The 15110-nt window shown below is 41.7% G+C and overlaps 1 protein-coding gene across 4 annotated transcripts in view; it reads left to right on the top strand.

Annotated features, from left to right (window-relative positions):
• The window catches only part of LOC111225198 (protein bicaudal D homolog 1-like), a 30672-nt gene that overhangs the window by 2243 nt on the left and 13319 nt on the right, over positions 1-15110 (top strand). For all 4 annotated transcript variants that reach the window (XM_022749928.1, XM_022749927.1, XM_022749926.1 and 1 more), the window contains exon 2: positions 14605-14817. In XM_022749928.1, coding sequence (XP_022605649.1) covers positions 14605-14817 — 213 coding nt within the window. The remainder of the gene's footprint in view (positions 1-14604; positions 14818-15110) is intronic.

The following is a 15110-nucleotide window of genomic DNA, read 5'->3' as shown; positions in this document are numbered from 1 at the left end:
CTTTGCTCGGGTTGCTCAGCATATATAGATCCAAATAAAAAATTTATGACATCACATGCTCAAGCTACTGTAGCATTCACCATGTTACATTATACATGCATGGTTATATATTTACATCTCACGCTTTTTCTTCCCTGCGCCCTTTTTATTCCACTGCTTGACTAGTTGAACATTTTTGTTTTGACCCGCACGCACGAATCAGAGTGATCTTTGTGCAGCTCATAGAAGCAAGTTAAGACGAAGAGACAGCCTGACACCGACGGCAGCAGAGCACTGTCTCGCTGATATCTCACACTTATGGATTATTGGATGGATGGGTGATGTGGCGGGTGACGGGGGGAAAGATATGATGAGACAGGGAAGACAAAGAAGCAGAAATATGAAGATGTTGGAGTAGGAGAGGGAAGGATAAGGATAGTGGATTGTGGATGTTTAGTAAAACTTAGATTTTTACCCTTTGTGTTCTCTGCTTCCCCACCTGTCTGTCTGCCCATCTGTCTGTCTGTCTTTGTTTGCACTCGTCTCACGGAGGGAACATTTTCCGGAGGTGATATTACTTCCACAGAAAAACACCTCCTGGTCCCTGTCTGTCTGTCTGCCTGTCGCACACTTCTATAAATATGAGTCCACACGGCAGAGTGCAAACCTGCCACTACAATAACATCATGTCTGCTCTCTCCCCGCGTTTGGGAGAGGTGCATTATAAAAGGGCAGGGAAACAGCAAATAGAAATTGGGATTGCTTTTGGGACCGAGTGGCCTATCTCATGACTGTTGGTTATTCCTATGAAAAACCATAAATCCATTACACAGTCTCACCATCCTTTTTTCTTCTATTTGAGAATAGATTGTATCTTCTGTTTCATCCAGTCAGTATTCATTTTTTTAAAAGCTTTCAAAGACAATGTGTTACAGGATATAGTTGTATACTTACACCCTCAAAACAGACAACAGACTATTATATCATACAAAATAATAGTTTTATGCTTGAAGCTTGTATTTGCTATTGGCTTTTTATCGACATACTGTAGATGTCCCATGGAGTGTAGTCTATTGTGTGGGCATGTGTGTATGTACAAGCTGGCCAGCTTTGCATGTGTGTTCCTACTGTGTTTGCATATGTTGTGTGTTCACACATACAGTATGTCCTGCATGCTCTGGTCCTCTGCCCTCAATTCAAGTCCCAGCTGGTGGAGAACAACTCGCTGCAGCACTGCTTGTCTTACGCTCACATAGACACATACGTTCACCACCCACAGACTGCACACACTCATGCCTCAGCTGGGTTCATTTGGTCTTGCTTTACCAAACTTTGCATTTGTGTGTGTGTATCTGGCTACGATTTGTATCTGGTTATATTTAATAGAAAACATAAGGAAATGACAACAGAATACCATCATCATGGGAACAATCTTGAGAATTTTGGCTATTATTTTCATTATCAATTAATCTACCAATTATTTTTTTCAATTAAGCAAGCATTTGGCCTAAAAATGTCAGAAAATGAAATGAAATGAAGAAATAAAAAGTGCCCGTTGCGTTTCCCAAAGCCCAAGGTGACATCTTCAGACAGTTCGACCAGCAGTTCAAACCCAAAGAGATTCAACTGAACATAGAGAGGCATTTAGGCTCCATTAAATGATTAGTCAATTACCAAAATAGTACCTGAACTATTTGCTGTTAACCGACTAATCAGATAACAAAAAACGTCTTCAAAATGTCAACTAATATTTCCTTGACATGAGATACTGATCTTAGCAATATAATACTGTTTATTCTCTTATTATTTGTAATCTATATTCACTATATATATATACAGACGACCTCAGAAAAAGCTGTATTAATCTGTATGCTGTCTGTAGGGCCCAAACAGAAATAGGAGGCTAAGAGTGTGTTTTGGAAGCTGTCAACAGAAAAAATGTTTCCTTGCTTTGTAGGATCCTCTCATCTCCTGTATATTTTCCCTTCACCCTGCTCTTTCACTCAGCCTCCCTCCCCATCTTTCGCTCTGCCTCCCGGCCCGATCACTCTCTCATGTCTTGTATTGCCGTGAGTGTGTGTGTGTGTGTGTGTGTGTGTGTGTGTATGTACCGTAAGTCTCTGGATAGCTGCCTAAGCAGTGTCGGAGACACCATTTCCCCGTGGTTGAGGCTTGTTAGTGCTGTCTCCGGGCAGATGAACCTCAGATAGGGCCGGAGGAGGAGGATGCCATCACTGCAGAGTAGGAAGAGCAGTGTATTCATAGGGCTTACAGTGTTTTCATCACACTCTTGAGGCGTGAAGTCGTCTGTAGATTGAGCACACTTGCACAGCAGCCTTGCAGTCATAAAAAAGATCAGAAGAAATTATTTCCTTCGTTGAATTAAACCTTTAACTTTTTTATCAGAAAATTACCCTGCACTCACTAATGTCGAGGTTAGACTCTTAAGTCACCCAGACTCCTAACATCTCTGCAAAATATAAATCCAAAGAGGAGTGTGAGGAATTAGTCATTTCAGATACTGTCATAACTCATCTTTTCAGGTATTGTTGACAAGCTCTTTTGAATTACAAGTCTATGGAAGAATTGACTTTTGTGACATGTTGAGAACTGGCAGTTCACAGGTCAGTTCTGTTCTCGAGGCTTCAGGCTGAGAAAAATGCCAAATGAGATCTGCATCAAATTCTTCACATGGTATCTTTAAAAACATAAAGAAGGAAGATTCAGTCATGATTCATCAGTTCAGCATGAAGTCTTTGTTCTTACAGAAAGAACATAATGCTGACGGGCTGTGCTCTGGGTTCAAGACTTTGTTGTTTGGTTTTTTTTATTTTGATAATTATTGATATTGAGATTTGAAAATTGATTTAAGTTTAAAGAGACATTCAATATATATGAATAATCCCCCAAAGTGAATTGTTTTACAGATATTGTAATTATAGTCAGTGTCTTTATGTTACAGGAAACAGAACAAGGCTAGCTGTATGCTGTTCCCCTGTATCTGTTAGGCTAAACTAAGCTAAGCTAACCACCTGCTGGCTGTAGCTTCAAGTTTAACATACAGACATGAGCGGTGTCAATACTCATCTCTAGGTAAGAAAGCAAATAACAGCTACAACAGTCAATTAAAACAAGGTGTCAACAACACAAATGTCATTCTTTAAATTTTTTTTTTTTTTTTTTTTAAATTGATTAATGCCAGATTTGGCCTTTGCTTTTTTGAAATCCTGCTGCATCGACAAATATTTCCCAGTGTATCAAAGTTATAATGGTGCATTATCCTCAAGGGTTACCTGTCAGATAAAGAAACAGCAGAAAGCATAATATGAGAATATACTGTAATGATTGATTAGCTGTCACTCCATTCCCTCTGTGATTTGCTCCACAGTGTATCTGCATAAGTCAAGTTAATATCATGCGACTGCTCGGTCATCAGGGGCCAGTGATGAGGGTGTGAAGCTGTTGCTTGTCTCAACCTCCTTCAGAATGAATTATAAAGCCCAGTGAATGACCTGCGCAAAGTCACACTGATCCACAAACCTTCTGTGTCCTGTGCAGCGAGGAACAGCAAATCCTGAATATATTAGAGATGAGGAGTGACATTTCCAGAGGTGTTTGAACATATCTCCCTCGCCAACTGTTAACTTTTAACTGGGGAAAGGTAGCAGACAAGACTGTGAACGTTAGGTGCTAAGCCGGACATTTGAACCTGCTTTGCACATCTGTTTATACCAGATGGTGTCTGAATCTGTAGAAACAAGAGACACTGAATGAAAAGAAAACCAAAACTTGAATACGTATTAACTTATTAAACTTTTCTTTTTCTCCATACATCCTGGTGTGTTCGATCAGGCCTCAAATTCTGGGACAATAATCCAGGCGTGAGAGCAGCTGTGGTTGTAAATTTATCTGCCCTGACTGGGGAGAAAGGATGCATTACAGGTTCCTGTCCCCTCTCCTCCTCCTCCTCCTCCTCTTCCTCTCTGCTCCTCTTTTACATTAGCAGGGCTCAGTACAGGAGGGCAGTAAACATGGATGGAGGGGATGAATCAATACCTCATGAGATGGTACTGTTCCCTTCTTTCACTTTTTCTCTACACCATCAGTCCACCATCCCCCCTCCTCATTTCGCATGGCTCTCCCACTCATGCCCCCCCCCCCCCCCAACACACCCTGGAGTGAAGTGGGAATTATGCATCGATTTCTGAGCGAAAACGTATGATGTCTGAGCTAAGCTGCGCTCTATTGTGTGTAGCGTGGAGTGCATTGTAGAAATCGGTGCATGTTGAAACACATCTGACACGTTCAATGTGATTTCTACGATCATATAGCACAGGGAACAGCTGTTGAATCAATCACTTACAGAAGCTTTTACAAGACAGGAAATCGTGTTTTGGCACCTTGTTGCGTCTGCTTGACGGTAGTCAGCCGGCCAAACCTGTTTCAACACTTAATAAATGTATAGCTCACTCAAGGATGTTGTCTTTCAAAGCGACTGTGGTTATCTGAATGTAGCCATTAACACGTTATAGTATTGTTCATTCAGATTTAGTGACAGTGATGTTTTCAGGGAGGGAATGAGGGAGGTCTGCTGTGTTGTGAATGCTGCAGGTTCGGTGGCGTTGACCTGTAACCCCAGCAACAGGCTCAGGGATGCAGTTGAGCATAGAGATAAGGACCTGTCAGTCCTTGTGTTTGGCCATTGGTGTTTTTACATTGGGGTGGTTGTGTGTGTGTTTGTGTGAGTGTGTGTTTTGTCAAGACCTGAAGGGAAGGTCATTTGTCTTTGTAGTTGAGTCACACATTAGAACCACTTTTCCTGCATGTGCGTATGGCTTTCCTTTTTGTTTTTCTCTCTCTCTCTCTCTCTCTCTCTCTCTCCTCTGCCTGTATGCCTGTATGTGTAGCAGGAGAGGTGGGGGCTTTGGGTGCGGATGTTGTGATTGAGACCAGAGAGGGAGGGGCAGCAGGATAGAGTGGTGGTGGTGAGTGACTCCAATCAGTTGGTTCTCTTTGTTGTTTCAGCATTTTATGGTTGTGTTGACTTAAGGGAGATGGCGGGAGGTAGAGAGAAAGTGGGGAGTGGACGCTGTTTAGAGAATAATATAGAATATGTCAACAAAACATCAAGGTTTTTCTCATTTAATTCAGTCTAACCCTTATTGTTATGTTTTGTCCCCACGTTTGAAATCTCATGATCGTCTCACGAGGGAGAAAATGACTTAATGAAGCTGTTCAGTCTGCAGAGACCCTTCAGGCCTGCCCAGATTATGTTTTTCAGAAAGCTCCTTTTTGCTGCAGTGAAATACAGTAGTGGGTAAGAAGGAAGAGGGAACAGGACTCCCCTGCCTGCAGGCTGCTGTATTGATTAGTCGTCTACTTTAGCTGTGTGTGCTGCAAACTCTGAAAGCGTAGCAAAAAACGCAGTCTGTCCTCTCACAAGGAAAACTTTTGTATTTGCAACCCAAAGGCCTTCATTGTGTGAAGAGCTGTGCTTGTGCCATCTGTTGTCTGTGTTTATTGTCATTCTTTACATTAATTAAATACATTTTTTGACTCCAGTTATTCTGACTTGGTTGTGTCTAGACAGAGAGATTTCATTTCAGCTTCTTTCACAGTTATCATCTCTGCATGCAGAGAGAAGAGAAGCCGTCTATCTAGATGACCAGAGGCCATTATATCCAGCGACGATGTAGAGCAAGGACAAGCCTCTCCCTCATCACAATTACAGCGCACATATACACTGGCATGCATGAGCACGTGCACACCCAAACATGCACTCATAATGGGTGTGTGTGACACAGAATCAGGGTCAGAGGATCTGTCTTTGTCACTTTTACCCTGTTAGAGGATGTATTGGCTTAGACAGGTATTAAATCAGCCCCTAGTTAAACCATTTAATTGACCCTGTCCTCCATCACCAGAGAGCTGGTGTCAAGTTAGGTCATGAAACTGAATGAGCTAAGAGGAAGCTCCATTATTGTATACATGCTTTTGGAAGGTTCGCAATAATGTTGAAGGTGACAGGCCTGAGAATTAAATAGACCAAGGCGCCTGATGTTTTTGTTGTAGGTTGTTGTAGGCGTGTCTCTCAAAGCACCACGGCCTCACAGAGCTGCTAGCATGGTTACAGACTGTAAACAGTCAGTTATCAAGCAGAACTTTCAGTAGCAACTTAATGTCTTGATCTGTGAATAAAATCTTGCCTATAGGAGCTGTCTAAATTTCTTCTGACATGGAATCCTTGCTGTAGAAAAGGTGATTAGAAAGACAAAAATGTGTGTGTGACACCGAGACAAAAACAGAATTTACATGTGCCTGATGAAGTGCATCAGTACACAAATAGCCTGCTTCAACGGCAGTGTGCCCGGTAATTTACTGTGCAAGGATTCCCATAGGTCGGCAGGTTTGGCATGGATGCTCTCCTTAGGCCACACAAAAGCACTGAGTCACCCCGAGGCCCCATGTGTGGTGCAGGCTAGCCTTTCCATTGTAGCCTGTGTTTGTCTGGCTCGGCTGAGTCGTCTTTATCGGGAGAGACCCACTGCAGAGAGAGGAGACGATCTTATCTGTTTATTCTGTCTCCTATCGCTCTGTCTCTCCCTCCCTGCGTCTGCTGGCTCCGACACAGAATACCAATCACCCGGCGAGCTTTGAAACACCTCCATCTTTTTATTTCTCAGTGTCATTCTCATTACTCTTTATATTTCCACCACTTAGTCAAAGAAAGGGAAAAAGGACTATAGGGAGGTGGGAGGGAGGGAGGTGGTGTGTAAGAAAGAGAAGACAGAGTGGATCAATCTCCACTCCCTCTACATTAGTGCTCTAATTTTTCTCTACCCCAGGCAAGTTCCTGAAGAAGTCGAATGACTGAGGGGACTCTGCACTTAGTTAGGGATCAAAATGAAAATGGTCTGTTGTCGTTAGGAGGATTATGATGGAGAGAGAAACCACTTAAAGGCTTCTGTACAAGAATGGATAAAAGTATTAGAAACAATTTATCCTTAGAGAGATTAGGAGCAGAAAAGAAAGGATTCAAGTTTAATGTAATAAAAGGCCATTTGTACTGTTATGTTGGAGAAAAACATCTTGTTGATAGAAATCTTTCAGTTAGCCTTGTTTATTCTGTTACTTCAGTCTTCATGGACTTCTGAGCCTCTGTGAGTCACTGTTTGTCAGGCTGTACCCCGAGGGCGAGGATTTTTCTGAGACACTCGCACTGACGCACTCACACAGTCCAACACCTGCACACACAAACATGTGCACCTTCAGGATGCACAAGGCTGCAGTGTCTCTTTGAAATGGTATTTGGCTGCAGTGCACATGAGTTAGCAAGGAACGCTGTAACACTGAGGACTCACTGACATTTAACGGTGATAGAATGCGTGGCGGAGAGTGTAAAGTACGGGCAGAATGTTGTATTTCTCAGTTTCCGAATTTTTGAATCTTTGCATCTTCTTTTTCTTCTCAGCTCGTGTAAAAACAGTCGAACCAGAACAATTTGTTTATTAGTCGGTTAGTCAATCTACTATTCAACAATGTAGATAATAATTATGTAATTTTTAAAGCAAAAGTGCAAGAAATTCATTGATGTCAGATTTCTGTCTGACAATTTTTGGACATTTTATAAACAACTTATGAATTATTCAAGGAGATAATTGACAGATTAATTAATAATGAAACTAATAGTTAGCTGCAGCCCTTACCCTTTATAGTGTAATAAAGTAGTGTTAAGTAAGGACACATTTCTTCCTTCTCTCTGTATGTCTGTGTTGAAGGCGCTCTGAATTAAAGCCTCTTCTCGTCCTCATCACTCCTCTCGCTTTTTGTATTTTCCATTGCAGCCTGGCGACTCTTTTGCTCAAATGAATGGCAGGAGTCAGGGATGAATACCAGTGGAGTGCATGTTGGAGTGTGCCTGTAGCCATGTGTATTTTTGAACATATATCTATATTTGTGTGCTGAGATGGCCTGAAGCGTAGCCCGTGTGTTTTTGTGGTCGACTTGCTCATGATCTCCTTGGGGCTACATTACCAAGCAGAGAGAAAGCTACACATGACACAGTTTCAGCTGGTGCAGTTTGTTAGCGCTCTAATGGGTTTTCTTCCTGTCTGCTAGCAGTGATCGGAGCTTATAGCTAGCTTATAAAATTGCATGCTGCCTATGTTTATAGATGATAAACTGATGAAACACTACAGGGCTTACAGGGGAGAGAAGGATCTAAGGGTGGATTTGAAGAGAATGGAGAGGAAATAAAGAGTAATTTGGGATTCAGCAAACAAATCTTATGCCCAGCTGCCTCTCGGTCTCCCAATTCGATGTCCATTCAGCCAGGCGTAGACTGAGCTCACATTAGTGATAGGCACTCTGGGAGAGAGTCCAAGCATCTTTCTTATCATGAGCAGACTTGAGCCAAATTGAATCATTTTAACAAGCCACATCTTTTTTACAAAACACAGCCTGTCCCCTGGCAGACCTCTCAGCAGCACGTACTGTACACAATTGTGTTGGGGAGAAAGGGACAGATGTGACACTATTGTGGATTTCTTGTAACTGCCATGGATTTTCCACTACGGATCTCATTAAGGCATTTTTCTGCTGTTATCCTGCATTGTAGATATTTTTTCCTGAGTGTCGGCAGTATAGCTTATTATTATCAGAGGGATAATAGGCTTCAGAGCACTAAATAGCATTTCAGTAAGGAGGAACAGAAAGCAGGGCAATTCACATTCACCCTCCTTAGTATCTATAAAAACATTCATATCACACTATCGGTGTTTGTGTAGACAGTAATTCATGAACAGAAGAGCTTTCTATCAGCTGAGGAAATTAAAGTAAAGGATTTAAATGGTGCAGCAGAGCATGCCTGGGCTCTTAGCATTACAATAATAAACTATAAACATCTCTGCGGATTCAGTAGAGGACACCTGGGGGCTTAAAGCACATTAACAAATACATTTTATGCATGCAAAGTTTGTGTTACTGAATGTATTTCTAACAATGTAATTACTGTTAATTGTCTGTTTTATTTTTTAATTTTATTAGTGTGATTGACCTCCATTTTTGCTGGGCTGTGATTACCCAGCTTCCCCTCGCTTGTGGAAATGTGATTGTGTGTTTTTATAGATGACAGATCTCTTGACTTGGCACTTTTCCCTGTGGCTGAGATGCACATGGGGACATTTCTGTGTCCTTGTTAAAGGGCAAAATATGCCACAGCAATGTCTCCTATAAACACGCTTTAAATGGCACATCATGGGTATGGCTTTTAAGTACATCAGAGTCACTTTAGGATATTAAATATGTGAAACAGAACATGTCATCTGTGGCTCTGGAAGTATAAAGTTTGAAAAAAAAAAAAAACCCGATGATATCATCATGATGTCATCAGGTTTATCTCAAGTTGGGCTTGAGACTTAAAAGAGAAAGCCTGCATAGGAAATTGGAGGTGTGGGATTTTAAAGAAGTGGACAGTTAGGAGGCACTGAGGATATAATGAAAGACACTGTTGAGTTGCATTATGGGAAATGTAGGATCAAGTGTCAAGTCAGAATATGTCAGCCTCTGCAGCTTTGATCTAGACACCCCATTTAAGATATACAGTAAATCTGTTCTTGTTCTGACCAATAGAAGCTCTAGATCACTTTACAAAGGAGTGAATCTTTCCATTACCACAGAGCAGTACAGTGTTATTTAGAAACATAGAAATAGCACATTCTGCATTGAGAGTTTTCAGAATTATGTAAAGTTTATTCACGAACCAAAGTAGGGAAACTGCATCAACTGATTCATTTGAAATTTAGCATGAGTGATCACAGAGAGAGACTGCAATTTGTGAATTAGGAACTCATTCTGCCATGCTGTGTTTACCTCCACAGACTGCAAATAAAGAGTGTGTTCGTCAAAAATAGTGAGTGAGTCAGGAACAAATCTTGTTGGCTGACTGATGTGTTCGTGTGTGTTGTCTTGTTGTGACTGGAGGTTGATACATCTCACGCTACCCTCTGACTTATGTCTCTAACATCTAACATTTGTTCTTCTGATGGAAGATGTTTTTTTTTTTCTTACAAATGGATTATTTGGCTTGGCCTCAAACAGTCATGACAGTGCTGTGGCATGCTTTACAAGTGATCATCAAGCAAGTGAATAACAAAGTGAACACACACACACACACACACACAGGGCTCCCTTCATGACGCTGACAGCTGCATGACTTCACAGCAACAGCAGCCCTGCATGTCTCTCTCCATGGTACTGAAATCCCTGATGTGGTTGGCTGGGCTGACCATCTGGACAGGACTCAACTGTGTGTGTGTGTGTGTGTGTGTGTGTGTGTGTGTGTGTGTGTGTGTGTGTGTGTGTGTGTGTGTGTGTGTGTGTGTGTGTGTGTTTCAGCCATAAGAATTTTGCTTCTTATGAGTTGACTAATACCGTGATTTCTACTTCCTCATTACTCATCAAAACATGGCCGTAGCAGAGATTTGGCTTGAGCAAGCTGTGTTTTGGTTGATATTTAAATCACTTCATGATCAAGATTCAGAGCGGTTTTCCTTTTTCTAATCCATCAATAAAAACAGTGCATTTCTCATCTTGTATGTTTATGAAACATAGATGGATTACTACAGCGTACCACAGTTTGTTCAATCCACATCTATCATGGTACCATTTAAAAACCTCGACCTTTCTTAATTTTCTCCTTGTCACATTATCCATCAATTAATCTGTGACTGTGCAGTGATTAACAATTAATTAAGTGCCACGGCCATTATTCAAATATTAGATTATCCAGATCATCTAATTAAAATCCACATTAACTAGAACTTGAATACATGAGGACACAAATAAATAAATAAAAAATGGTTGATGGTTGTTACTCTTGCCTGTGTCAATATTTCTGCAGTATTTGAAGTTAAACTCCATCTTCTATCATGTGCATTTCGCTCTAAGCTTTGCTCTCTGACCTTGAAATTTTAATCAAGTCTGGACTCTTAGCTAGCTTTGTATTGCTATCTATAAATAAACTTGTTTTTGCTGGTGGGTAGGCCTCATACGTCACCGTAATAATGAAAGTATGGTGGAGATTAATTAGTTGCAGAAATAGTTCACTCGTTTTCTCCCTCCTGGGTGTAAAAATACACTCTTGCTGTATATACATACACATATACAAGATCTCACACCCATGGGCCCTCATTATGGACTGCAACAGACAGGGAAGGATTTCAGGGTTAACCACACACACACACTGGTGCAGCGGTTGGTTTGTTCCCTCTGTCTGCTCCTCTTCCCATGGCCCCAGGGATGAATATCTATAGAAGGGGACCCTATTGTCTGGACTTTATCCACTGAGGCACAGAAGGCTGAGGAGCCTCAAGGTTGAATGCATTATGGGGTTTTCAGTGCACAAAACCAGACAGGCTGCCAATCGGTGGCTCCATATTAATATCATCCTCAGGAAATGGTATTAAATTTTAATCTTCCACGCTGTTCCTCTCATGTTATCTGGTCATGTTATGTTTGCCAGTTAGGACACAGACACAGGAACACTGCAGATCCATCACTATAATGATAACAGCATGCAGTATTGTCAGTGCTGTTCAAGTAATTAGCCTGAAAAATGCAGTGCTGCCACAGTGTTATTTTTAGCCCACCAGAAGCTGTACAGTGAATGAGCAACAGGAGGGCCGGAGCGTACTGTGCTCCTTTATGTGCAAACGTTGAAGCTCAGCCATCAGTGTCACTCACTGTGATTTCCCTGAAGAGGAGTGGTAAGCAGATGGAGCGAGCGGACTTCGAGGAGCGGGGCTCAGCCCATGAAGGAAGGTTGTTATAAAAGCATCTGCCTCTCATTACGCATCCGAGACCCACCCGATTCTCTGTGGCTGAGTCGCTGCTGAATCACTGCCTGCAACTGCGGCGGCTTTTCTGCCCCTGACTTTCAGTCAGTTGGCCTGGTTATCAATAGGGCTGGGTATCAATCCTAAATTTTGGACAAAATGTGACTGTGGAATATTAAAAACTGCAGTATCATAAGTTGGCACAGAGGGCTTAGTCAGATACTTCTCTGTCTTCTTTACTCATTCTTTAATTTGTAATTACCTGATAATTGAGTTTAATCTTTTTAGTTTAAGTTAAATTTTTAAAGATTTTTTTATTATTTTTATTTTTGTACAGCGGCAGGTGTGCAACACTTTGAGAGATAAGCATATTTGATTCCCAGCTTCCAGTCTTTATGCTAAGCAGCTAAGCTTCCTGCTAGCTTCATATTTACCTACAGATATGAGAGTACCAATAAAAGTGAGCTAAGTAATACTAGTGCTATGAGACATACAACAATTATGCAATCAAAAGATAAGCATATTCTGCTAAATGTAATATAGATTTTTATTCTTCAGACTAATTAACTGAAAAAACTCCAATACCTAAACAGCCCTGTCTGTTTTGAATAGGCCACCAGTCACAGCACATACAGTACAGTAACGGTTAAAGTAACACATATGCTCTGTTCACACACTCTCTGCTCTCTCTTCTTCAACCTCACGACACCGGAGATCCAGCAGCGGTGCCCTGTGAGGACAGACGTTCACCGTCCCTCCTGCGGGGCTCAGCTGTTGCTATGTGGGGCCTGCTCAGACGTCGACAGCCTCCCATTTGAAGCGAGAATTTGAACTCATTCAGTCACACTGTGCTTGGAATTAATCAGCTGTTTTGTTCCAGAGGCCCTCCCACTTAATCATTCACCACAATCACACTGTGCCTCCCCCCAGAGAGCGAGAGAGAGGGCGCAAGGAGAGAGAACAAGAGTGTGAAAGAGAGGGAGTAATACAAGAGAAGCAGAGAGAGACTGAGAGGGGAAAGTGAGAAAAAAAATTGTAATACTTTTTTTTTTTTTTCCAGTTGAGAGTTTTCTAGTCATTACAAAGCAAGTCCTTGAGGACGGTTTCTGTGGTTGAGTGGCTAAATGTTCTGTGTATTTACAGACGTTTTGCTGGACTGATTATTGCTGGCTCTTATTCATATGCTAACTGTTACATTTGTAATTCAAAGGGAAAACAAAAGAGTCTGTTGAATCACACTAAATACGTCCACTGGAGGAATCAGTGCCTTTATGAGTGAATACTACTTGTTACCTGGTTTACATGCATGTAGATAAATGGTGAGTTCATATCGACAGAATGGAAAAGCATGAGCATAGATTATAGCTGTTTGATTGTGACTGTGAACCTTATGAAAGAACAGTGTAGACAGTGAAAGTGGAATTTCATTTTGCAGGTGATGAGTATTGAAGCAGCAGGTCAGATGTGGCAGACGGAGGGGGTCAATAAAGCTAATTAGGTGGCGTTGAAATCTCTCGGCTGGTAAATCGCCTCATCATATTCACTCACACGCACCAATTTATTTAGCGTTCAACACAGTGGTTGGACCTCATAACATAGTTTTATAGTGGCTAAACAGCCACAAGACAAACCACCCTCTCTGTGCCAGAGCTATATACTTCAAGATCTGTACTAAAGTAGATTTCTGACTGTAATAAATTCCCCCTATCTAAGAGCTCTCTGCATGCTGCTTGCTTAACCTGTTAGCTCATGAATCAACAGTAAATACAAAAATGAAAAATGACTCATTCAGTGAGAAGAGGAGGCAGCTGCACACTGGAGCTCATGTCTTCTCCAAATAACGGATTCTTATAGCTTATAAATGATTTATCGCAAACAGAGAAAACGTTGTTGTTATGGTGAAGCGGGACTGGGAAGACTGTGAATTATTAATACATCTATTCCAAAATATGGCTCCCCTATGATTTAGGCTGCATGGTCGATTTGGTGGAGTAACTCTGTCCAGGAACTGTGTCCTGAAGGTTGTAATAACTGTACATGCTGTACTGTTTACAGTTTCATGTGGCAATTTCAATCCATAAAATATTTTTCAGACGGGTCAGTATTGATCGATCGTCTCTCACAGGGGCCACCTCAGGCACCATACCCGCATCTTTTTCCTGCTGATCTGCTGAGAAAGTGAAGGATGGTTCATAGTATTTATTGAACCACTAAGGCTGCAGCCGCATGGATGTCAAGGAACAGTTACAACCTATGAATTTGTGTCTGTGTTCAGGCAACCTTGTCAGGAAGATGGTGCAGGTTCATACAATATAAATGTATGTTCTCAACTTTGCATGAAGTAACTGTTTAGCAAAACTATTGTGGTCCACTGAGTTTTTGTGCATTTGTTACTGTCTAGTACAGTAGCTCCAGTGTGGTAGGCCTGTTTTGCTGTTGATGCCTGCTTTGATTTTCTCAATCAGGCCTCGGGTCCTTTATCATGACAAGTCAGCGCTCAGTGCCGTGAAAACCTGTGTCAGGAAAATGGGAACAGTGTGTCTATTGATCACAGTGAAACACCATCCCATACACACAAAGCAGGTATCCTTGAGGGACAGCCTCTGTGCCTAATGTGCTGTTGGTGCCGTGGGTGGTCAAAAGAAAAGCAGGAGTACACCTAGTGGTCAACTGTGAAAGATGTACTCGATTTACTCTACGTGCCAGTGGATGCAACTCCTCTCATGATGTTATATGACAGGATCTTATATGCCCACATCTTCTAACCATTCCTCCTCTTATTCCTCCCCAGGCCTTTGGCCAGGCCTACACGAACCAGCGTAAGGTGGCAGAGGATGGGGAGACAAATGAGGAGACGCTGTTGCAGGAATCGGCCTCTAAGGAGGCCTACTACACGGGCCGTCTGTTGGAGCTGCAGACGGAGGTGACGCTAAGCCGCTCTGTGGCGTCCAATGCCCAGGCGGAAAATGAAAGGCTCAACGCACTCGTGCAGGAGCTAAGAGAGGTGAGCTTCTAAAACAGGACAGCTGTGATTGGTAGCATTTATTATTTATCTATTTATTTAGAGAATATTTATTTTGAATGTGCATCAGTATTGTTTCAGTATAGCACTGCACAAATGTAGTAACTGACATCTGCTTTTATTCTGTGGTAGAGTTAGAGGTTTGGTGGTTTGGTGACTAAGAAAATGTCATTTATTTTGAAAGGTGCGGTCACCTCTTGTACCACAAAAAAAAAATCTGCAGCTTAGTCCATGGTTGTATTAACTTTGTGAAGAACAATGTCTTATTTGCTGCA

Source organism: Seriola dumerili, unplaced genomic scaffold, assembly GCF_002260705.1.
Source record: "Seriola dumerili isolate Sdu_G_001 unplaced genomic scaffold, Sdu_1.0 BDQW01000147.1, whole genome shotgun sequence".
NCBI classification, from domain to species: Eukaryota; Metazoa; Chordata; class Actinopteri; order Carangiformes; family Carangidae; genus Seriola; species Seriola dumerili.
Note: the sequence above shows the minus strand (reverse complement) of the source record. Positions and strands in the feature narration are given on the sequence as shown.